The following is a 25,599-nucleotide window of genomic DNA, read 5'->3' as shown; positions in this document are numbered from 1 at the left end:
GTCATCTGAGGCCCTTGACCATCTGGCCTCAATGTCTTTTCCCAGCCCCGTCTGTCCCCTTTCCCCTGCAGTCTAGTCATCCCATGTCGTCCTCTTGTTCTGGCACTGGTGGCCTTGTCCCCCAAACTCTCCTGGCCCAGCCTTACTCTCCTAGGTTCCCTGGCTCAAATACGCTCCCTCTTCCCTTCTCCCGGATTCTGAGAGCCCTGGGCTCTCCCATTCGTGTTGTTTCATCCACACTGCCTCGGGGGACAGAGCTCTTTCTCATGTGCACACACTTGGCACACCTGCTTCAGCTCCCCTGGTGAGCCTGTCGATGCTCTGTGGCCAGACTGTGTCTTAACTTCCTTCCATGTCGCTCACAGCACCCGGTCATGGGCTGCACACCCCAGAACAGGAGCCTAGTGGCTCCTCACCGGAGGGACTGGGGCAAGTGTCAACGCCGCGCGCTGATGGGTCCTTCTAACAAACACTTCCTGAGCGCCTGGCAGGGGCCTGGACCTGGGCTAGATGCTGCGGATGCTGAGAGAGACCCCGCCCTGACCAAGATTCCGCCCCGAGCAAGATACGGTCTAGGGGTGTGCACAGGAGTGTAACGAGTAGCGGCTTGTACAGAGTGCTTCCGGGACATGCTGGCGTGTGAGCACAGGGCCAAAGTTTAGAAGGATGAGTAGAGATTTGCCTGACCGAGGTGTAGAGGACACTCCCAAGAGGGAGTGACGCATGCAAAAGCAGGGAGCTGGAGGAAAGCTGGCAGCTTCAGGGAGAGTGGGGTAATCAAGTGTGGTGACAGCACGGCTGGGGGGGAGCCGTGGGGGGGGAGGGACGGCCTGGGCTGACGCAGTGCAAGACAATGTGGAGAAACCAGTAGGGCCAGGCCACCGAGAACCCTATCTGCTCTAACAAGCTATTTGGACTCTACTCTGTAGGAAATGGGGAGCCACTGACAAGTGTCAGTACCGGAGTGCCACCACAGAGGAAAGGAGGAAAGGACAGATGAGCAGTCATGGTAGTAGATCCAGGAGGGAATCTTTGTGCAAGCCCACCAGGCAGCCAGCCCCCAGCCAGCCCGAGGAGCAGAGCATGTGGGGCGGGGGCAGTGGCCAGGAGAGTGACCCGTTCTGCCCGCCAGGACGTTGCAAGAGCTGCACGGCGGCTAGCACAGTTGTCCTGGTGCCGTGCTCCCGGGCTCCGAGGCTCAAGGTGTGAGAGCAGGAGGTGAAAGACACCTGCCACCCATAAATCCACCACCCGTCCAGACAACCTGCTTTTATCCACCCATCGAACACACCAGGAACAATGTTCGCCTGCAAATTGCTGTGTCTCTCTAAGGTGAGTGAGTTCCTGAAATTCATTATCACACATTATCTGTAGAAATAAAGACATGGATATTGCTTTGGTTTGTATAAAGAATAATGAAGGTGACACCCTGCAAAGGAATAAGGAAATGAGAATTTCTGCAGCTCTATGAGTCTCCTTTAAAAAAAAAAATCAATTTACTTTAAAAAAAAATCACCCTACTGTCTACAATGTGGTAACATTGATTAGAATAAAAAGTACACTGAGCATTTGACCCAGCAGTACCACTCCTGGGAATCTATCCCACAAAAGCACTGGTTTGTAAAGGCTTATGGATAAGGGTATTTGTTGCAGTATTGTCTGTAATACAAAAAACTGGGGAAAAACTTTAGATAAGAACTCCCTAAACTGCAACTCCGAGTACCGTGTTCCACATAGTATTAAGGGTATACGTAGAAGAAGGATTGTGTGTAGACTTGCTTCAAAATCACTGACTGATACAAAGTTAAACAGGTGTGTTTATCATGGGCTTCTCAGAGCTCATAAGATGCTTATTAGGTATTATTTTCTGAAATATTTACTGAGTCAGGAGTTGTCTAGGGACGAAGAGCAATGATCAAGACGAATTCTTATTTTCGGGGACCTTGGAGTCACCACCGAATCCATCATTTCCAGAGTGATGAAATTCTCTTATGAGGGGAGGGCAGGGAGTTGGGGGTACAGGTACAGTGAGCAAGTCTCATTTCCTGGAAAAGGCGAGGAGAGGCAGAGAACTGAAGAAGCAATGGGAGTCAGCTCAAAGGAGGGTTGTAGAGACAGCATGCGTGGGGCGGGCGCGTGGGGAAAGTGCTGGCAGAAGGGGAGGCGTGGGTGTGGGACATTGAGCAAAGCGGAGCCGCCCCAGTGCACTGTGGGGCGTGGGAGCTTGTGGGGGCGGGGGGCAGCTGCCCTCGGAGGAGTCAGGTCTTCACTCCAAGGGCACACAAAGGAAGCTCAGATGTTTGAAAAACACCTTGATTGAGGTATAATTTAAGTACCTCAAAATTTACCCATGTAAAGTAGGTGGTTTGATGAGCTTCGGTAAAATTACGGAGTTGTGCCATCGCCACCGCGATCCAGTTTTGGCACATTCCTATCACCACCCCCTCCCCCACCGAGTTTCCTGTGCCCACCTGCAGTCGTCTCCACTCCCACCTGCAGGCAACCGCTGGTCTGTTCTGTGCTTCTATCTGTAGTTTTGCCTTTTCTAGAAATTTCACATAAATGGAATCATACGATGTGTTGTCTTACTGTCTGGCGTCTTTCTCGCTGAGCGTGTTTCCGGGAGTCATCTGTTTTGTTGCAGGCATCTACCACTGGTTCCTTCTTCGAGTTGCTGAATCATTTCCCATTGCATGGATATATTTGTTTGCATTTACCAGTTGAAGAACGTCTGAATTCTCCCAGTGTTTGGCTGTAATGAGTACTGCTGCTATAAATATTCACACCCGAGTGAGTGGACAGACACACGTTCGCATCTCTTTTTGGACAGATTCTTAAGAATGGGATTTTGCTGACTGATTTTAAGCGTTCATGGAGGTGCAAAGTGCTATCTCATTGTGGGTCTCTCACGACGATTGGTGCCAAGCATCTTTCCGGTGCTCATTTGTCAATCATGTATCTTCTTTGGTAAAGTGTCTTGCTTCTGGGATCCCACGTTTGGTGACTCTCTTGAAGGACTCACAGGGCTCCGGGGCAGCTATCCTTACGGCAGTGGGTCACTCCAGTGAAGCGACGCACGGCAGGACTAGCCAGGGGAAAAGACACATTCGGGAGGGTCTGGGGGAGTCCAGGCGAAGGCTTCCGACGTCCTCCTTCTGCGGTGGGGGCCGCACAAAATACGCTTCCTCCACCAGTGAAATGCAGCCACAGCGTGCAGTGTTTCTGCCCAGGGAAGGCAGTTTGAGACTCTGAGTCCAAGGGTCTTATTGCGGCTTGTGATGTAGGCACTGTGCCTGCACGTCCAGCTGTGCGTTCGGAACTTCCAAGCTCCTAGGACAGCAGGTGTTCACAAGTCGCACTGTGTACCAGCCTCGGCAGGCTGGGATGGCAGGACCCCGTGCCCCAGGTAGGCGACACAGCCTTATCAGTTAGAATCGTAGGCAGCGTTCCAAAAGCCAATGTCTCAGATACTAGCTCAGGAGCAGGCCTTTCCCAGCAGCCGCGTCAGGCCTGCTGTGTTAACCTTCTCCCACACGGGTCTAGCAAGATCTTTGGCTCACCTTTCAATCAATTCTTCATCTTTTTATTTTTGAATTGTTGGAGATCTTTACATAGTCTGGACACAAGTTCTTTATTAGATACACATTTTGTACATGTGTTCTCCACGTCTGTGACTCGTCTTCCACTCTCTTACTGGTGTCCGTGGAAGGAGCTTGGGCAGGGAGGTGTTACGATCAGATTTGTGCAGACCACAGAACTGCTCTGGCTCGTGTGCGGAGAATGGATCGCAGAGGCCGAGGGCAGGTGGGGAGACTGACTACAGGAGTCTGGCTGAGAGATGACGGTGGTCTGGGCTGGGCGGTGTCAGGAGGGATGGAGAGGAGGGGCTGCATGTGAGGAATGCAGGGAAAGTAAGACTGGATTTCACCAGAAGGAAAGCCGGGCTCTCCAAACGGGTCCTCAGGACGCCATATTCTTTTTGTTTTTAATACTGCAACTCCCATTAATTTGTGGGATTTCAGCATTGTGATAATTTGAGAAAGGCGGGGTCCAATGAATGCGAGGGTTCCTTCCAGATTTCACAGGTCTGGTGCCATGAACAAGACTTTCTGGGGCTATTTTAACAATTCTAAAATCTTCTGAGGTGTGCGCCTACGTGCATTATTATAGATCGTTTATTAGTCACACACGTGTGTCTGTAATGCTGAGCTCTGGTCCAGGGAAATAACTTAGTGACAGAAATCGAACATCGTCTGTGCATGGAGACCCTTGCCCAAAGCGAAGGCAGAAACACTGTTGGCAGAGGGAGGGCAGGATGGGGATGAGGAAATTCCTGTTCGTGTATTAACCCAATTACCAAATGTGCCTTGCAAGTCTGATGCACTATTGGTTTAAAATGGGATTTTGCATCATTCTGTTCCCAGTGACAGACAGTATCATAAATGAAAAATCCTTTCCTCAGGCTGGGATGCAGAGCCCCTCTCATTTGGCCAGCATCTGCTATCACGGGAAAACCTTTATTTAAGGCTGGAAATTCTATTTACCCAGGAGGCCAAAACCCTGTTTTTCTGTTCTTGCAAAATAAACAAAACACCTTGGCGCACTAGATGCAAAGGCCTGAGGGAATGGAAAGGAATGTGAGATCAGGTACGCGGGGCAGTGTCAATGCAGTAGATCAGGAGCACTGTGGTGATACACGTTTTCCCTCCTGATACTAAAAACAGAAGTCTACATGAATCAATGAGACAAAGCAAGAGTCCAGAAATTGAAAGATATATGTGTGTGTGTATATATATATATATATGCACCTACTTTATTATAAAGTAGGTTTTGTTGTTTTATTTTAGAAGGAGACAGTGTAAAGCCCCAGCAATGGTGGAGCCAACAGGATGCAGCCATGAATCAGAGAGATGACGGCATCTGCTCTAAGCCTCGTTGGGCCTGGTGTCCTGAACCTATGGCAAGGGGGGACAGGGAGAGGCTGGCATGCCAGGATGCCTGCTGTGTGGTGCACATTATAATAGTGAACCCCTTCCTTGAGGAGTTGATGATGAATCCAGCTCATCGTGCTGCTCATTTTGCCGTCTCTGCCTCAGGGCCTTTGCATATGTTGTTCATTCTGCCTGAAAGCCCAGCTGCCTCCATCCATCCCCAAATCTTGTGAATTCATCTTTCAGGTCCATTCTCTCTTCCCTGCTCTCTATATTTTAACATCAGGGTGAATCTCTCATGTTTTCAGTCTATACTTTATACATTTTGAAGGCCACTCTTCAGAAAAAGAATAAAAACTATGAATGTGAAATTAGATACCCACATAATTAGTCCCCCCACCCCGCCCGGTTGTTGAAAAGGGCCCAGGCAAGTGAGGGACTAGGGCTTCAGTTTTATTAACTTCACGGTGCACCTGGGCCTCTGGCTGTAGGGCGCGCTGTGTATCGGCCTTCAGAGCCCTCATCCCAGTCCGTAATCAGATGTTTGGTCACATGAGCTTTTGATTCCTCTCCGTCTTCCCACCAGACTTAAGCTTCACAAAGGGAGAGACTATTTTATTCATCGTTATGCTCCTAGTGTTGTCTAGTGCCTGGTACGTGAGAGATGCCCAAAAAATGATTCAAATAAATGAACCTTGAATTTTGAATCACAAAAATTAAAATCACAAGACTTCTAGCTTCCACTCCTTGTGTCTCCACTTGCCAGGCTGTGGATGTCAGTACGGAGGGCACAGGATATCCTGGAAGTCTCAGCCTGTAAAAACACGGGAGAGAAAGCCACTCTGGGCACGTGGAAGTAAGGGAGACTGAAGTTGGGGGTGCCTCTGAGTCAAGGGCGTGGCTTCTAATTCCCACTGTCCGTAGCACTGTGTCCCCCGGAATAAACAAGACCTCGTGAGTGGTGGGGACGCCTCTCAAACTAGTCCTGTGTAGGAGGGTGGTATTCTAAAGCTGCTGTCTGTTCATCTGCCCTGCTGAGAAACGCAGGAACCCCTCCTCGCATACACACCCCCACCCCTAGCCATATCCTTAAACCAGTGGGTCTCAACCAGGGTGCTTATTTTGTGCCCCAGGGGGCATTTTTATTGTTACATTTAGAGGTGGTGGTGGGTACTTCTAGCATCTAATGGAGAGAGGTGGGGGACTCTGCTCAGCACCCTGACTGCACAGGGAAGCCCCTCACAGGAAAGGGTGATCTGGCCCAGAATGCCAACGTCTCCCAAGTTGAGAAACCTTGCTTCAAACCCACAGGATCCCTCACCACCCCTTTTTCTGGACACTAAAGCTGTTTGCTTTCTATACTCCATGTAGAACAGTGGGAAAATGTTGCTCAGAGGGTAAGGAGGAAGATATTCACCAGAGTAAACGTGATGTAATCACATATTTCAATCATAGATTCAGTCTATTAAAAATCAAGCTAATATTTATTGAACAGGCACTGTTCTAGGTCGGTACGTTGAATGGCTTGGGAATCTTATTAAGATGCAGATTCTGAGTCAGAAGGTCTGGGGTGGAGCCAGAGAGCCTGCAATTCTGTCCAGCTCCCAGGGGATGCAAATGCCGCATCTTGCAACCGTGTTTGGGGCAGCAAATTTCTGGGCACTTAGGATACATCAGCAAAGACCCTCTCCCCTTGGGGAACTTCCAGTGTGGCCAGAAGTGAACTGGACCCAAAGAAGGGTGGACAGGCTGAAAGAGGGCACTCAGAGCCTCAGAAATCAGAGCTAGAAGAGAATTTATCTAGTCAAACCACTGCATTTCAGAGTTTGGGAAACCGAGGCTCACAGTAGGAAAGGGAGCTGGTCCAAGTCACACGGCTTGCTGTGGATAAGGTCGTCTGATCCCTATGCCCCTGCACTATCAAGGTTCTTAAAGATCCCTTGGGGTGCAGAGCTCAAGCAGGCTGGGGAATGGCTTAGCAGCTTTAGAGGTTGCAGGGGTGAGGGCCTAGGGACCCCGCCCCCCACAGGAGGGCCCCACTACTCTAGACCCAGGAAATCCTGACTGCCTACTTTACTCCTCTCTATCATGACACCCACACGAACACTGGGATATGTTTGGGGAGATAGTAGATTCTTCCTGACTGGCCCTTTGTTTTTCTGATGACTGCATCTGCAGCAAGGATGAACCAGGGTAAAAGAATGGAGAAGTACATTCTGAATGCATTCAGTCATCTGGTCAGCAAGTGTAAAGAGTAAACTCAAACAGAATTAGGCCAATTAAAAGCTCTTCTTAAGGAGGAGTGGAATGACAAATCCTGGACACATGGGAAGCTCCTCCTCTCATCCTTTAGGGCCCACGTGAACAGAGCCATCCGCCCAGAGCTTCGGATCAGAGCACGCTTTGCAGGGTGTTGAAAAGCAACTGCTTCCTCCACTGCTACTACCTGGAAATAGACTCTTAAATTCATGTCAGTTCCATTGGAACAGTAGCAAATTTCACGGGGTAGCTAAAAAGAAGAGCAACGGCTGGTATATCAGGCATTAATAATATAACAAAGGAAGAAAAAAGAAACTTTTCATTAGTATTTTTTATGTCAATTTATTATTTATCTCTTTGCCGATATTCAAACAGGCAGGCGGTCATAAAACATTCACAAAGACCCTCTAAATAGTCAAAGCGTCTGTTTTACCTCAGTTCCTTTTTAGAAACCTGGAGATCAGGAGCCCTGGCATTTATAAAAAAGTCGCGGTAAAAATATCTGCCGTATCAAAAATATTGAGGGTCACTCCTTAGAAAGATCTCAGTTGAAACCGTATCTACAGCCTAGGCAGACAGATGGTGGTTCTTAGGGGAAGATTCAGTGTAAATCGGCAGGAGCGGCTTCCAAATTTTGGAGTCCTCGATTAGTATCATTCTGTTGGAACACGGTGTTGACAAAGCCCACTGTTTGGTAATTAGCATCCTGTCAAGTCCCTCCCATCAAGACCAGCATGCTGCACCTGGTCCTAGTTAAGAAACGCGTGTGGGCCGTTCTGATCCGAGCGTCAGGGGCCCCGCCTGGCGCAGCACTGCCGTCAGTGCGCATGCCAGGGGCACCGTCCCCGAGGAAGGAGGGCTCTGCGGCCAGAGCCCCCGAGAGCTGCGTCTAGTTCTAGTGACCTGCCACGCCCTTTTAACTTTCTTGGTAAATGTCCCTTCTTGAGATGCAGGCACTTGCTCCTCCTCCCAAAAGAAGGTATCTCTTCCGGGGACAGGAGACCCCTCTGAAATAAACTCATTGCCTAAATAAAACAAAGGGCAGACGGAAAAGCAAAAAAAAAAAAAAAAAGAAAAGAAAAGAAAAGCCGAAGACCTTCAGTGCCCTTTCGTCAGGAGGAGCTCCATGGCGGAGTGGCGGGCTCTCCCCAGCTTGTCTTTCCTTCATTCCTCTGGGTGCCACTGCCTTTGCAGGAACCGTCCCTGGTGTAGAGGTTGTGGTCCTTGATGTAGGTGATGACAGCGTCTGGGAGCAGGTACTTCACGCTGTGGCCCTGGCTCAGGGCCCGCCTGACGTATGTGGAGCTGAGCTCATTCTGCACGGGCTCCCTGGCCAGGTGAATGTTGTGCCGGTACCGGTGCAGGATGGGCGAGCCCGAGATGTACTCCTTCGGGTTGTGGCCCATCCGGCTCACGCACACCACGCCAAACTTCTCCACTATCTCCTGGATGTGTGCGTCTTTCCAGAGGTTGGGGGTCTGGAAGGTCTTTAGGACGTCTGCCCCGCAGAGGAGCTTCAGCTCGGGCACAGCTGCAAAAACAAGGGTGGATCCCGACAAGGTTACAGAAGGGTCACGGCCAGTAAAGATAACATCATATTCCGTTTGAAAATTGCACAAGATGCTTTTCTTGGACAGGTGCCTGGGTGGCTCAGTCGTTAAGCATCTGCCTTCGGCTCAGGGCGTGATCCCGGCGTTATGGGATCGAGCCCCACATCAGGCTCTTCCGCTATGAGCCTGCTTCTTCCTCTCCCACTCCCCCTGCCTGTGTTCCCTCTCTTGCTGGCTGTCTCTCTCTCTGTCAAATAAATAAATCTTTTAAAAAAAAGATGCTTTTCTTGGAATGTACTGGGAACTCAATGTCTGTGTTCGTGACTGAAAAAGCATGTAAGTGACTCTGAAGCTACTTCAGGGACACGCAGTTTTAAGTAATAATCTAATCAATACATCTTTTGTTTAATATGGGCGAAGTGCCAAGAAATACACAACAGCTTTTTTCTTCCCCCTCCAGTATTATACCAAAAGTCTGTCTGCGGTGGCTGGACCCCATGGCAGAGTGGGCCAAAGGTGGCTGTGAGCCCCGTCTTCTGACAGAAGGTAAGGTTGTAAGATCCCTAACAAGCTGTGGGCCTCAGACAAGTCTCCACGTTTCTAACAATCTATTTCAGCCCTAACACCTGGTACCTCTATAAGTAAAATCTCATCATAAAGATTCTTTGGATAATCAACAGCTAGTGACCTTTTCATCTGTTTCCAATATAACAGAGCTCTGGAACAACTGATCAATGTGGGTAATCCTCTGGCATTTGTTCTAACAGAATGATGGTTATGATGATAAAAGGATGCCTAACGTGTACTGGGTGCCTGGTGTGAGCACGACAGCTAAGCGCTTTGTGGGTTTAATCTCATTCGATCCTCAGAACAACCTCATGAGGTAGGCGTTATTGTTGTGCCCGTCTGCGGAGCGGTCAGTGGAGAGGGCAATGGGCCTGGAGAGGCAAGCAACCTGCTTGAGGTCACTGGTCTAGGCAGAGGAGGCGGCAGGATTCAAACCAGCCCGCCAGCCTCTGGAAGGGGCATTTGTAACTGCTGGGCTCTGCCGCCTCCTGCTGGCAGGAATTGTATATGCATCAGAACCCAGAAGCCCCTCCTGGATTTTCCTGGCACTGTTCAAGGTCACGTCCCTTTCGAATGGGCTATTCTGGAAAAGAGAAAGTCAAGTCCGTGCTAGGTAGCAGGAACCACTAGGATCTCTGGTCCTTCTGGAAGCTGATTCTAGCTTCAGGAAATGGCAGAGGCTGTGTTCCTAGAGTGCTGGCAGCTCTCATCACCATGAAACCTCAGCTGGGAGGGGCTTCAGGGATACTACCTGCTGGGGAAAGAGCTGATGTAAATGGTCAGTTGAGGCTGTGGAACCATGGAAGGAATCTGGACATGGATTGGAGAGATAAGTTTACAAAGGAGCACCAGACCGGCTGTGGAATGGAAAGTGAGAAACTGGAGGGATCATGGGGAGGTCTGAATTCAGCTTCAGTCAGGCACAGGCTGCTGTGGGGCTGGAGCCAAGATCCATCCTTCTCTGGGCCTCAGTTTCCCCATCCATGAAACAGTGGGCACAAGACTTGTTTACTGATTTTGAAGCAGCAGATAGAATTACAGAAAGACTTTTCAAACACTCTAGCAGAATATTGGTATAATGAAATGATATTCAAACATTTATCGATGCATATATTCATGAATTGTCCACAGTTAAGAACAAGGACTTTAAAGCAAGACACCTTATATTCAAATCCTGGCTCTTCTATTCAACAGCTTTATGACCTCAACTTTAAAATGAGGATATTAACAGTACTTATCCCATGGGATCATTTTATGATTGAATGAGCTTATAAGTATAAAGTACTTAGAACAGTGCTTGGAACAGAGTAAGTGTGATAGTGTGAACTACCATCCATCCACCCACACATCCGCCCTTCCACCTACTTATCCACTAACCCATTCATCGACACGTCCATCCAACACTTAGGGAGTATTTTTAGTCAATAAAATTGCGTTTAAAAATTTCTCGATAGGGGCGCCTGGGTGGCACAGCGGTTAAGCGTCTGCCTTCGGCTCAGGGCGTGATCCCGGCGTTCTGGGATCGAGCCCCACATCAGGTTCTCCGCTATGAGCCTGCTTCTTCCTCTCCCACTCCCCCTTCTTGTGTTCCTTCTCTCTCTGGCTGTCTCTATCTCTGTCAAATAAATAAATAAAATCTTTTAAAAAAAATAAAAATAAAAAAATTAAAATAAATAAAAATTAATCGATAACTCACACTTTTCACTACTTTGGGCTGGTCCCACTACTCACAACATATGTGGATTTGAACTATTTTACATCTGTGAGGTTCTACTCCAATTTCTTATTTATTCAACCATTGTAATATAGCAAGAGACCCGCTTTTGACCTTTTAAACAAATGGGTGATTTTTATGTGCTCTTCCTATGGGGGAGGTTAAATGATGGGCATTTAATTGTAGGGTCTCCTGAGGCCTGGAGCACACCCTCCCCCCATTACCACAGGTCAAAGAAGGTACCCCCTTCCTCTCTTGGTGGATTTTTGTGGGAGCAGTTTCCACACAATGGCTTCGATATTAGACACTGTTTGATTTACTGACAGTGACAGGAATGCAATTCGCTGTGAGCTCTTGCCTACAGGGGACAAGTGCCCACACCAGAATTCCCATCCCCCAAATCAAAGGCATGTCTGTGGGGTAATCACTTCTGGCAACACGTGCCTTAGACTCCCACTCTGGGCAGTCCTCAAAGAGACGGTTACGGATCTCTTTCAAATCCATTCACATCACTGCTACAAACTTCAGATTGAGCGACTGACTGTCCAAGTCCTTAAGTCTGAGGTGCTGAATAAAGGCTGCCGATTTGATTCATCTTAAAAACGATGTAGTGACCTACTTCGGATGTCCGTGGGCATTTTGAGGCAGTGGGCTTTCTTGGAATAGCCACGGGCTTTGAAAAGCAGAGATTTACATGAAAAGTGAGGGAAGTGCCACTGGGACCTTTTTCTTAGGATGTCCAGTTGCCCTAACTCTCTATACAAGAACACCCAGCCCTGAGGTCAGTCAGCCTTGGGTTCCAGTTTCAGAGCTGCTGGAAGCCTAGGAGAGTTCCAGCAGCCGGGGCTGGTTTCCTCTGCTGTAAAATGGGGATGACCTCCTGTGGAGGTTCTGGAAATTGAGTGACAGACTGACTGCGGTGTCACTCTGCGGCCCAGGGCAGGTTTTGGGCACAGCCATATAGACACACTCAGGAGTGTGGGACTTCTGGGTAAACGTGACACCAGAGCTGAAGCCAGGTGTTAAAGGGCAGCACCCAAATCAACCAGACAAGACCACCGTGGAACAAATCAGCACAAGATGGAAAGAGAGGGGGTGCCTGCTCTGGTTGTGTGGAAAGGGAATCCCCTCAAGGCTGCCGAGCCGTGCTCACAAGGGCAGGGACCACCTGCACAAAAGACACACGCTGTCAGGCTTTGCAGTCCCAGAGGACACGAGCGCACAACGAGATACACAGCACACAAAATGGTCCCTTACAAACACGCCCCTAGTAACATACAAGCCAGATGTATGCTGAGGAAGAACTCCGCCTTCCTCTTGTTAATTGCTCTACTGTTTTTTTTCCCTCTGATTACAAACGTGAACTCTGTGTCAACTATAAACTGTATGGAAAATACATATTTAAGGTCGAAAACAACAATTCCGCTTTCTACAAAAACTCAGTATTTTTGTGTAGTTTGGTTTTTTTCCTATTGATTTAGACAGGCAAATAGATGTGCAAGTATATTTACGTGTTTTTTTTTAATATACTTGAGATTATATACACAGGATCACTTACCTCATAAGCCTTTCTCCAAAAACATTTTGTCTCAATTATTCATCCTATGTATACAGAATAATTTAAACATTCCCTTATACTTAAACATCGAGGTTACTTTCATTATCTGCCATTATAAAAATTGCTTTATAATAAACATCTTTCTACATAAATCTTTGTCCCAATTTTTAATTATTTTTGCAGTCTGATTCCTAGAAGGGGAATATATCAAGCAAAGGACATGAACATTTTTAAAGCCCCTAATATATTTTGGTAAATTGAAAAGCCTACTTTTCATTCAATATAAACTTTCTTTTTTTAGCAGTCACTTTTTTTTTTTTAAGATTATTTATTTATTTATTTGACAGAGATAGACAGCCAGCGAGAGAGGGAACACAAGCAGGGGGAGTGGGAGAGGAAGAAGCAGGCTCCCAGCGGAGGAGCCCGATGTGGGGCTCGATCCCATAATGCCGGGATCACGCCCTGAGCCGAAGGCAGACACCTAACGACTGCACTACCCAGGAGCCCCTTAACAGTTACTTTTTAACAGTTACTTTAGGAGAGAACAAGATGAGCAGGGCTCAGGGTTTGAATAGTAAGAAAGGGGATAAAGAACAAACTCCCAGCATCATAGGGCCAAGCAGAGTAGCCCCTAGAAAAATTAATTTGAGGGGTGCCTGGATGGCTCCGTCAGTTAAGCATCTGCCTTCGGCTCAGGTCATGATCCCAGGATTCTGGGATTGAGTCCTGGATTGGGCTCCTTGCTCAAGAGCCTGCCTCTCCCTCTGCCTGCCGCCCCCTCTGCTTGTGCTCTCTCTGACAAATAAATAAATAAAAATCTCTAAAAAAAGTTTTGAAAAGATTGTGGGTGAGCTTTGGCTGAGGGAGCGGGAGAGCCCATCTCCGTGAAAGCAGTTGGGACTGGTTTCACAGGAAGATGGGTCCAACCTGGGCCTAAGAGGACAGATAGGTTTTCAAAAGGGGAGTCAAAGGGAAGGGGGAGGAGGGGCAGTCCAGCTGAGACAGGAATTCTGGAAGCAGGTGCAGAGAGGGGAAGTAGGAGAGGCTGGAAGCCTCTGTGTGGCAACCCTCCCACATCATTAGAGGCTTGCTGCCTGTCACTGGAAGCGCCGGCATTCCCAGCAGCAAGGAATCCCCAGCACCCTGCCTTTGTGCCTTGCCCGGCTGCCCCTCGGCCCAGAAATGCCCCTAATCCCAGATAAGGTACTGATCCTATGAGTTTCGGTGCTAGTGTCTCTTCCTCCAGGCAGCCTTCCTAATCCATGCCTGGACTCCCCACCATCCACAGCGTGTCTCTAGCCTTAGGTCAGGGGGTGGGGCAGGCTACCTTTGTTTTCCTCCTGAGTCCAGAGCCTGGCCTGGGGAGGTGCTCAGCAAGGGTCTCTTAACTCTAGTAGGAGTAGCTGCTGAGCCGGAGATGCTTGGAATACAAGGCAGAGGCTGAGAATGAACAGCTGCTTGTGCTCACGACTGGGAGTCAGAGGGAAGAGAGGCACACAGACCAGAGTAATACAATGAATACTGTAAAGCTGACTGTACAGGAGATGCCGTAACTCCTCCTTTCTTGGATTCCTACTCTAGTGCGGTTCCCCAAACCGGCTATAAAGCAAATCCCAGCGTGCCTGTTAAATATCCAAATTCCCAGGCCCCTTTCCCACTCAGGAGGTCTGGGGTGTGGCCTGGGAATTATTACACACAGGCGATTCTGCCCTGAGTGATCCTTTGAGCAGCATTTGGGGACTGCTGCATGAAACCTTTAGGGCTTGGTGGCATTTTCAAGTTCTTTTAGAAGAGTGTCTTCCAGTCTGTGTTCTGGGGGGCACCAATATGTGTTGAAAAGGGTCCCAGGATTAAAAAGTGATAATGGTGACAAGCTAGTTCTCTTTCTTGTAGAGTCACAATGCACAAGATCATAGTAAAGGCTCTGAAAAGTCCTGCAGGAAAGAAACCATTTTAGGTTGGTTTAACTGTGACATTCCTGAGCCCTTCTGATCTGGAACTGGTATCCCACCACCCACAGTTGGGAGACTGGCAGTAGGAAACCCCACAGATGGGCCTGCTGGGATTTCAGCCAGGCGGGACCAGTGATTCCCAGACCATGTCACATCCTGCCCTTCCATCACCAGGGCCTCCTGTTTATTTGCATGAGGGGCCTATGCACTTGACTCCTAGTACCAGGGCTGCCCATTAGAGAGGGAAGATACTTCAAAGTCACAACTGACAAGTTTCTACCAAATACCAGGAGTTGACAATAGGGTAGAAACCCGGGGTTACAAATTGAAAGGACATTCCATATGGACTGAAATTCCCCTAAAAATAGGTTTCTGTTTGAGGGTCAGAGTGGCACGTTTGTACTCGGAAAGGCTCAGGCTGTTAAAAGAACCCACATCACTCACCAGTTTATCCCTGTGTAGCCCTGACTGTAATCCCCGTCACAAGCACAAGTCACAAGGGTAGGTAAACTCCTCTGGATGAGAAAAATCCTAAATTAGCAACCCGATTTACAAGGGAGGGTGGTGGATTGTTGAACTTGACCTTTCAACCTGGAAACCGGTACCCAGGCGAGCCTCAGAATCCTTATTGTGCTTGGGAGTGGGTCCCACGAATCCCCGACCTCTCTCCCTCCCAGGGACGAGAGGGTCCGCACCCACCTGTGGGGGCCGTGCTGCGAGCCCTGCCGTGGTCCAGGCCTTCCGTCTGGGGCAGAGATCTGAGCAGTTCGCTGTGATGATGCCTGCATTGCAAACACACGGGCTCAGGGTGCGTCCGTCCCCGCAACGCCACCCAGGGGTCTCAGTTTTTAAGTCTCCACCTGCTTTTGTCCATTTTAGGTAGGCAGCCCGGTCCACAAATGTTTGTGGAGGGCCTGCTACGTGCCGGGGGCTGAGAGGAAAGCAGATGTGATCGGGTCCTCTGGGCTATCCACTGCCTTCTGTGAGCCCCAAGGGGGGAAATGAGCATAGTTCTACTTTTTTAACCTTGTCTTTCACTGCCTCACTTTAAAAAAGTTGAGTAGGGATTAAGGACATGGGCTGGGAGAATCAGACAGACCTGAGTTCAAAATAAAACCTTTCATTTGTAAAGCCAGAATAATAACATTATTATTATTATTGTAACTTAAAGCTTACCTTTCAGACTTCAGTGAAGGAAAGCGAGCTACTGCACAGCGCGTGGCCCACAGCTCACTCTTGTCCTGTGAAACTCCTATTTCGGGACTAAGAGTCTGGCTGGGAGCCAGGCTGCCTGGGCTGAATCCCGGCTCGCCCACAGGCCAGCTGGGTGACCCTGGGGGGGCGTGAGCAGGTTTCCGTGTGCATGGTTCAGCACCTGCGTCGTGAGGAATAGCGATCCTGCGTGCCTCTCACGAGTAATGCGGGAGTTATACACTCAAAGTGCACTGAACAGTGGGCAGGACAGAGCAAGTGTCGTTTGGTGTTAGCATTTTAGATCTGATTAGACTTACACCAGCTCGGCAGGCCTGGCTTTTAGCGATCAGTGTGCGAATCAAGACCTACCTGATCCAGCACAGCAGTTACCACGTCTTGTATCAACGCAATCTTCCCCCTTCCCCCTACTGAATTACACATTTACAAGAGCTGTGTTTGGGAGAAGGCAGTGCCTGCTGGGAAAAGCAGGTGCTTTGCAGCCAGATGGGGTGGGTTCGAGTTTACATTTTCTTGGTTGTAGGACCCTGGAGGAGTCACTTGCACTCTCGGAGCCTCACTGACCTCATCTGTCTATTGGTCGTTGTGGAAGCTAATGCCGACCTCCCTGCTGAGCAGCCCCAGACCGTGAGAGAGAACGTGCTTCTACCCTGCCAAACGCTGGACGCGCGGCCCAGTGCTGGTCATCATGGGGAGAAGGCACAGTGTAAAGGCTAAGCTTTAGAATTAGACCGCTTGGTTGGAATTCTGCTTCCAACTAGTAGCTGCGCAATCGTGGTGGGCTCCTTAAGCAATCTGCCTCTGGTTTCCTCATCTGTAGAATGGGGGATGATGACCTCACCCACCCCGCGAGCGCTGAGGATTCATGGAGAGGCTTAGCACCGGCCCAGCCACAGAAAGGACCCAATCAGGGGCGCCCGGTGGCACAGCGGTTAAGCGTCTGCCTTCGGCTCAGGGCGTGATCCCAGCGTTACGGGATCGAGCCCCACATCAGGCTCCTCCACTATGAGCCTGCTTCTTCCTCTCCCACTCCCCCTGCTTGTGTTCCCTCTCTCGCTGGCTGTCTCTCTGTTGAATAAATAAATAAAATCTTAAAAAAAAAAAGAAAGGACCCAATCAACATCAGCTGTTCTTCTGTGAACGGTCAGCTCTTTTAATTCATCCTTATATTCTTAGTCCTCAGGAACTGCTTACCTAGAGTCAGCTGACTTCAGGAACGATGGAAGGAGTGGGCGGATAAATACATTTAATTCTGGTCCAAAGTCCTTCCTGATGATCTCGGAGACTCATGTCGAGTCTTCTTAGGGCCTAGCTGGACTCTGTGTTTCCATTACTATCTGCTTTGGTTTTGGTAAGCTCCAAGTCTGAGGATTCGCTCCTGAATTAGTCTGGAATCTTGCATCAGACCGAAGTAGGTGTGAGTCTCACCTCGACTTTCTAACTGCAGGACTCTGGGGATGTTACTGACCCTTTCAGAACCTCCATTTCCCCATCTGTAAGATGGGACTAAACCCACCTACTTCTCAGAGTTGCTGAGGTGACTAGATATTACCTACCTAGAAAAGCCTGGCACAAACAGTACAGGTGGTGACTGTCATTTTACTTTACTTACCTGGAAGCTCCTCGTTCAAGTTGAGCCTACTTTGAAAATTAGCTGGCTCTCGAATAATTATTTTCCTCATAGACCTCCACTCGGCCTCTGTGGGGCAGCGGCCATGGCTTCCTCTTGTCTGCCTAAGTGGTGCCCTGGTGTGCCTGGCCCTGGGCCTGAGGGCTGATCCTGGGAATGAGTTCTCTGTGTCCTCCGCAGCCCCACAGTTCTCCAGGGATGCCTGGTCAGGGGGTCATTGTGGCAGGAACAAAGTCAGCCCCACTGTGCCCCCACCCGTAGACCACTGGTTTGAAGAGGACCATAAACATGGCTTCAGAGTCAGACGGGCTCCGCCACTCGCTTATTTGTTTTGTGACTTTGACTAACTTAGCCTCTCCGAACCTGTTTCTTCATCTGTAAAAGGAGGATAGCATAAGATCATGCTTGCAAAGGGGTACGTGAGATGACAGTACTGATGGTGATGATGACGGACCACCTCAAATGGCACTGTGACTAAGGACCTCCCCCCACAGCGTGGGGAGAAGATGAGCAAAATAAGTTACCAAATGTTCTAAAAGCATGAAAGCTGGCCTAGATTAAAAAAAAAAAATTAGAGTAAAAATAAGCAACCCGATAAGGAGAAAAAGAATCCTCAATGAACCCTACTGTGAATTTACTTCATAGTGACATTTGTCGTAGTGACACTGTTTGTCCTATGATGTAAATTCACTATTGACTCTATCAGGAAGATACTAAATGGAGCAAAGGCTGGGATGGATTTCTACCATGCGTCTAAAATCACCTAAGTTTACAGTTACCAGATTTTCAATCTTAAAAAAAAAAATGCTTTTGGCCATTTTAGGAAAACATTAGCAATCAAATTTTCTAATGAAGCTCACTCTAAATATTGAAAAAAATGTAACCAGTTATCTGATAAAACTGTTGTCTATTTAAATCAGTGGATTTTCAACCTTGGCTATACAAAATAAATCATTTGGAGACCTTTTAAAAAACACCCATGCCTATATCCCACCCACAAATCATAATCCCTGAGGGCTGTGGGCAGGGAGATGAGCATTTTAAAAAAGCTTCCGAGATGATTCCTCCAGCCAGGGCCCACTGGTTTGGATGGATCTCGGTACTAATAATCATAAACCTGATTCACATACTTGGTGACTGAGGCTGTGGCCTCAACCCCCGCCACGCATTAGAATCACCAGGGAGCCCTTAAAAATTCTGACGCCCCACCCCAGACCAATGGCATCCCAGTTTCTGGGATGAGACTCAAGCTTCGGTACTTTTGAAAGCTCCCAAGTGATTCAGGGTGCGACCAGGGCTGAGAAGCAGTGGAGTAAAGGACAGAGTGAAAAAAGAAAAAGTGTTTGGTAAACTCTTAGCTCACACCTGCATTTTGCAGCAGAAGCAGTGACAATACTACGTAGTTCTGTGGTCAATTCCTATTTATCCAGGAATGGCTTATCTGTTTGGAGGATAACTGTGAGCCAGTGTTAGGGATGCAGGGAAGGCAGCTAACATTATGAAGCACCTACCATAAACCAGGTATTTTGCCCACATCATCCCCTTTAATTCACGCAGTACCCCAGAGAAGTAGGTGGTGTCATCCTCGTGGTATTGGGCGAGGAACAGAGGCGCGGAGAGGCTAACTCACTTACATCAAGTCACTGAGCGAGTAAACTGGGCTCCCAAATCTGGGCCCAAGGCTACACTGCCTCTCACAGGCTGGAGAAGGAAAGTGTCTTCGTGACTACAAGTCAAAGCTCAGTGATTTGCTGGATTATCTACTCTTTCGTGTGTCTGCCCCTCTGCTATCCTCCAGAGGTGAGAGCCGGGTATACAGCTTCTTCTGAAGGGATGATCTAGGTATACATTTCTTCTTTATGTTAAAAAAGAGAGAGCGCGTGTCTGAACAATTATTTCATATTTGCTCTTTTAATTTGGCAAGAGGTTCGGAAGTAGCACTGAATTGCTGAATGCTTCTAGCTGGTTCGTTCCCAAGAAAAAGGCAAATAATCAGAGCCAGGATATGCCACTAAGCGCTTACCTTTACTACCAGGAGAAGATAAACAGTTTTCAACCAAGTGACTGTGAAGATGAGTAAAACAATGAAAACCTCAATCGATTTCTGATGAACAGACCTGCCAATTATTGGCCCTTGTCCCTTGGGCTTCCTAAGCCCTGACAATCCTACTGCTTCCGAACAGATAAAAGACACACAGCCCCCAGTCTGCAGACCCTTCAGCAGAGCCTGCGTTAGTGACAGGCAGGCCCACCTCCCCGTCCCCTCTGCCACCCAGGCTGGGCGGGGCTTCCTGCCTCTCCAGCAAACTCCCAGGGCCCTTTCCCAGACACAAGGCAGTGACCCACTGCCCCAGCGTGCAGGGCTCCCAGAGCTTTTAAATAGCCAATTACTTCTGCTGGGTGCTAACAGCAGTTCCAAAAGAAAAAGATCCTAGCAACTTTCTAGATTTATAGCCTTTTTAAATAAAATTTTACATAAAAGTCGAGATTTATAGAACCCAGGATTTGAACAATTAGAAAAGATGGCTTAAGATGTAGATGCAGTTTTCAACCTAGTCAATGATGACAATGATAGAAGGTCCCACTTAGTGAATCATCTATGTCTTACGGGGTTTTGGGACAGGAAAGTCCTTTAAATTTAAAAAAGTCCTCATTAGGTTTTATGGTCCCCATTTTGCAAGTGAGAAATGTGTCTCAGAGAATGGAAGAGCCCAGTCTCACAGCTAGTAGCTGGCTGCCCTCGAGCCTGAGGATACAGCCCTCTGAAACAAGATTGGGCGCTTCCAGAAAGTACGTCCCGAAGGGCAGTGGGTTGTGATTATTTTCACTCAGGCCCTCTTTAAGAGTTTGTGGGTCTCTCGCCCTCTGAGAGGAAGCACTTCTGGGATTTTGGCAGAGAGCCTGGATGAAGCCGCACTTCATACTTGGTCTCTCCTGTCACCCACTGGGCTCTGCAGATGTGTCCCGTGGCCCCTGGTCATCACAAAATGCCCACTGTTACCTCAGCACCTTCACTGTCTCCATCCACTGCACCTGCTCACTCTCCCAGGGGTCCACCCGGACCCAGTCGGACGTCTGCAGGGCCAGCCGGGCCATGGCCACCCGGTGGTGGGCAGCCACGAGGTCTTTCTTCCTGTAGTTGTCGTTGACAGGAGAGATGATACCCCCGATCACCTGGTACATTCCTAGGCAAGGGAGAGCAGTGGTGTGTGGTATGTGCCAACACCGACTACCTGGCGGCCTGAATTCAGGCAGGTGCGAAAGTCTCTGGGCCTCATCCTGAGTGGGAGCAGACTCGGGCATTCTCTCCGGCTGGGCCAGCTCCCTCAGGCAAGGGTAAAGGCTGCCCCAGGGGCCACAGGCTTCTCCAGTCGACTCGGAGTCCTTCCTCTCCCGAGAGCAAGGCTGTGAGGATGTGGCGAGATAAGGCGCCCAGACAGCAGTGCGGACAGTTAGGGTCAGAATATGGTGGAGGGGGGCGCCTGGGTGGCACAGCAGTTAAGCGTCTGCCTTTGGCTCAGGGCGTGATCCTGGTGTTATGGGATCGAGCCCCACATCAGGCTCTTCCGCTATGAGCCTGCTTCTTCCTCTCCCACTCCCCCTGCTTGTGTTCCCTCTCTCGCTGGCTGTCCCTATCTCTGTCAAATAAATAAATAAAATCTTCAAAAAAAAAAAAAAAGAATATGGTGGAGGCACATCACGACCTCCTCCTGCACAGGACTCAACAGAGGCACTATCATCCTCTAATCATGTATGGGACAACAGTGACACACCAGGGGGCCTTGTGAATCAAAGATGAAGGGATGGGATGGAGCATGGACCAGGTAGGTGGGAGGTGGGAAGGAGATGGGAAGCAGTGGGTCTAGGAGGAATGGGAAGGCCTACTTCGGGAAGGATGTGGGTTGTGCTGGTAAGTGATGCAGTATGGCCCAGGGACTGGAGAACTCTTAAGTTCAGAGCTATAGGGACACCGTGGAAACTACAGAGAACCAGCATGGAAAGAGTATGAACAGGACCCCAAGAGCCTGGCGGGGGGGGCTCCAGCTCCATCACTCCCTAGTGCACCCTAGGCAATTACCAACCTGTCTGGAAAAATAAATTACTTAGTCATCTGGACTTCAGTTTTCCTTTATGTGAAATGGGATCATATCTACTTGGAAGGACCTTATGCTAAGAAGAGGTATTAGGGAATCCTTATTTAGTGGGATGATATTTTATTTAGGATGTGATATATTTTTTAAAATTGTATTATAAAATATAACATGCACATAAAAGAACACATATGGCTTGACAGAGAGTTATAAAGTATATGTTGCTTTCATCAGCACCTAGATTAAGATACGAGCACTTCTGGCACACCAGATGTTCCCCACCACAAGCCCCACTCGGACGGCCGTTAATCACACTCTTATATTAATTCTCTTTCCTTTATAGCTTTACCACATATTTATGTAGCCTTAAAAAACAGAGATTCATTTACCTCCTGAAACTTTTATAAATGGAATCATACTGAATACATTCTTTTGTTCAGCCTTTTTCACTTTACGTAAATAAATTTCATGTAATCCAACCAGTTTTATTGCTGCATAACCTTCCATTGCAAGATTATATACTAAATAATTGATCTCTTTTACTGTTGATGGACTTGGTTTGAGTCTGGCTTTGGACAATTAAAAACAGCGCTGCTACGGACGTCCTTCCACAAATCTCCCAGTGCACACAGGCATGCATTTCTTAGGACATACATCCAAGAGCGGACCGCTGAATGATAGGGTAGGTGTGTCTGCAGCTTTACTCTAATGCCAGACCGTTTTCCAAAGTGGTTGTAGCTATTTATCCTCCAACCAGCCGTGCATGAAGAGTTTCATTTGCTCCAGGCCATGCCACACAAGCTTATGGTCAGGATCTTCCCAAACTGAGAGGTGTGCAGTTATATTTCATTGTTGTTTTAAAGTTCATTTTCCTGCCCACTAACGAGGCTGAGCACTTATTCATATATATTACTAAACATTCAGGTTTAAATTTTTTGTGAAGTGCCTGTTCAAATCTTTTGCCCATATTTTTTGGGTTGTCTGCTTTTTTATCATTGATTCGTAGAGTTCTTTACATGTTGTACATACTCATACATGAGTCATAAATACCCTCTTGTTTTACGGCTTGCCTTATTGTCCTTTTTTTATGGAATCCTTTGAAAATGAAAAAAAAGAAAACGAAAGTTCTTAATTTTAATGTAGTTGGGTTGGGTTATTAGTTTTTTCCTTTATGGCCAGTGCATTTTGTGTTATGAAGACATTTTCCTATATTATCTCATAAAAGGCTTATAGTTTTGTTTTTTCACATTTGGGCCTTTGTGCATGATGTGAATCCTACTGATGAGGACACGGAATACTCGTGAGGTTCAGCGGGGTGGAGTCCGGAGCCGACGACCAAGAAAGAATTCTTGAGGCATCTTTGGTGCAAAATTGGTGGTTTATTAAAGCACGGGGACAGGACCCATGGGCAGAAAGAGCTGCTGCACCGGGGTTGTGAGGGGTGGCTGTTATATACTATGGGGTTGGGGAAGATAAGGAAAAAGGGAGGTTGAGAAATACTTTCATATGTTAAAGAAGACTCACAGGATACCGGAGGCCTTGCCATTGTCAAGTTCAGGTTGTTTACCCCCTCTAGCAAGGCATTAACATGAAGATGTCTGGGAATTTCCTGGAGCCTGCAGATTATAAGGACATTTAATTGTATCTACATTCCCTTCCTGAAGCTAGGTTATTGGTAGAAATGCTTCTTTTTTTTTTTTTAAAGATTTTATTTATTTATTTGACAGAGATAGAGACAGCCAGTGAGAGAGGGAACACAGGCAGGGGGAGTGGGAGAGGAAGAAGCAGGCTCCCAGCGGAGGAGCCTGATGTGGGGCTCGATCCCAGGACTCTGGGATCACACCCTGGGCCGAAGGCAGACGCTTAACAACTGAGCCACCCAGGCGCCCCCGGTAGAAATGCTTCTGTTCTTGTAAACTGCTAAGACATTTGTAAACTGAGGGATTGTGGTATCTATAGGTTAACTATTTCTTTGTCCTTGAGGGCAGCCAGGAGTGCCTGAGGAATGTCACATACATCCCTTGGGTTGCAGGGCGTCAGTTTCTGCTTTGTCCTCAGCTTGCCTTCTGTTCCCTCATCACTATTAAGTTATTTTTCATTTGGATAGTCAATTATTCCAGCAAAGTTGACCAAAAAGCCCCCGTCCACCCTGCTACTGAGCTCTGCCACCCATGTGTTGAACATCAGGTGTTCACCTGTGCAAGGGCCTGCTTCTCTGCTCTTCTGTTCTTTGCTCCAGTCGACTGTCCCTGTGCAACCTCACCTCGCTTTGGTTAATATAGCTTTATCACGCATCTTCGTATCTGGTTAAGCAAATCCTCCCACCTGATTCTTCGCAAGAGTGTCTTGGCAATTCTTAACTTTTTGTTATTTTCCATTTAAATTTTAGAACAAGCTTGTCAAATTCCACAAACGAAACATCTCTCCTTGCCCCTGCACTACCCCCCAAAAACCTGCTGAAATTCTGATAGGAATTGAACTGAATTTATAATTTAATTTAGGGAGAACTCATGTCTTTACAATTTTTAGCCTTCCAATCCATAAGCATGGTATATCTTTCCATTTGTTCAGATCTTCTTAAATATCCCTGAAGTTTTACAGTTTTTCTTAGAGCCTAAACATCTTTTGTAAGATTTATTCCTAGACACTTGATTTTTTAGATGCCACTACAAATGGCATTTAAAAAATTTTTTTTATTCTGTTTGTTGCAATATAGAGACATGCTTTAGGCATCTTGGATGCATATCTAGTAATCTTGCTAAACTCTCTTATTCTAATCGTTTATCTGTACAAGGCTTTCAAATCTGTGTCCAAAAGAGACCATCTGAAAATACTGACGAATCTGCTGCATTTCCAATCCCTCCGCCTTTTATTTGTTTTTCTCGTTGCACCACTGAAGACCTCTAGCATGATGCCAAACAGAGGTGGTGTTAGCGGGCCTTATCGCCACTACCAGAGGAAAAGCTTTTGAGTTTCAGTATTACATATGATGTCCGCTGCAAGTTTTCTGTACATATCCTTTTTCAGTTGTGGCAGAGACAATGCCATGTGTTCATTAGAACGCTTTTCCTCCTCTTCCTGGGCACACTGGAAGCTAATATATCTGTTCTTCTTGAAATTAGGTTGTGTTTATGTGATCTCACTGAGCTATAGTCAACGGGATGTGGGTGGAAGTGATGCATGGCCCATCCAGACTTGGCCATAAAAACTCTTGCTGACCCTCCCACTCTTTTATAGTGAAGCTGAACGCTGTAATTAAGGAAGCAAAGCCACGGGTGGGGCCCGCTAGGATTCCTGAGACACGGCTGGGCGGGGGTTGCCCTGCATCTCTTCACGGTCTACATGGGATTGATCCGATGAGAGAGGAACGTTTTTTAATGTGCTAAGCTCTTAAAATTGGGGCATTTGTTATGGCAGACTAACCTGGTCTATTCTGACAAATAGGTTACTTTAAGAAACATTCCCAGCGATTCCCAGTTTAAGAGTTTTTGTCATAAATTAATTTTATCAAATGTTTTCTCTGCAACTCTTGAAATGATGGTGTGACTTTTGACTACTTGCCGGTCAATGCCCCTGACTAATCATTTGTTGGCGGGCTCCCCCGGGCGTCAGATAGATATGCCCTCCTCCAGAGAAGCCTCATGTTTCTGTTTCCCGGGTCCCTGGAGTTATTAAAAGTCATGGATGACCTTAAATGAAGTTGTCGACTTAAGCTTCCTTGACTAACTCAGGCAAGGGGCTGCAAATCTGAGCAAAGGCTGATGTAAGGCCACTTCTTTCTAGTGATATTTTATCCTTGTCTTTTTCTTCTTCGGCTTGCCTTAGTACCAAGGGTTCTTTAAAGTCCTCTAGGACTGGGGGAAGAAGGTGGGTTAAATCTAGACCCTGAGGGTATAGCTCCTTGGGGGTCCAGCTTAATGTGAGGGAAGTTACCCGTCAGGTTCCCCAGCTTATGAGGGCTCTAGCCTTTCAATTCTTCCTTTGTTGGCTTGTATGGCCACTGATTCAAAGCTTAAGTGAGCAGCACTGGCAAGTTCCCACAGGGCATCAGTGGCTTTGATGTTCCAATAGCCGGCTTACTTACCTCCCAGGTTATAGGGGTTTGTCTCTCAGCTGGTCTGAGACATCCCCACTT

At 47.8% G+C, this 25,599-nt stretch overlaps 1 protein-coding gene across 3 annotated transcripts in view; it reads right to left on the bottom strand.

Annotated features, from left to right (window-relative positions):
* Nucleotides 1-6,463: 6,463 nt before the first annotated feature.
* NMNAT3 (nicotinamide nucleotide adenylyltransferase 3) overlaps nt 6,464-25,599 on the bottom strand; it is a 110,934-nt gene continuing 91,798 nt past the window's right edge. The window contains exons 3-5 of one of the 3 annotated variants that reach the window (XM_057315918.1): nt 20,375-20,558; nt 15,231-15,313; nt 6,469-8,721 (exon numbers count right to left, since the gene is read on the bottom strand). In XM_057315918.1, coding sequence (XP_057171901.1) covers nt 8,303-8,721; nt 15,231-15,313; nt 20,375-20,558 — 686 coding nt within the window. In that variant the 3' untranslated portion in view covers nt 6,469-8,302. Of the gene's footprint in view, nt 8,722-15,230; nt 15,314-20,374; nt 20,559-25,599 lie in introns of all 3 variants that reach the window. The other 2 variants (XM_026497140.4, XM_026497141.4) reach the window with 2 other exon arrangements.

The sequence above is a fragment of the Ursus arctos genome, unplaced genomic scaffold (assembly GCF_023065955.2).
Source record: "Ursus arctos isolate Adak ecotype North America unplaced genomic scaffold, UrsArc2.0 scaffold_20, whole genome shotgun sequence".
Taxonomy (NCBI): Eukaryota; Metazoa; Chordata; class Mammalia; order Carnivora; family Ursidae; genus Ursus; species Ursus arctos.
The sequence above is the reverse complement of the archived record's forward strand: the minus strand, read 5'-3'. Positions and strand labels throughout refer to the sequence as shown.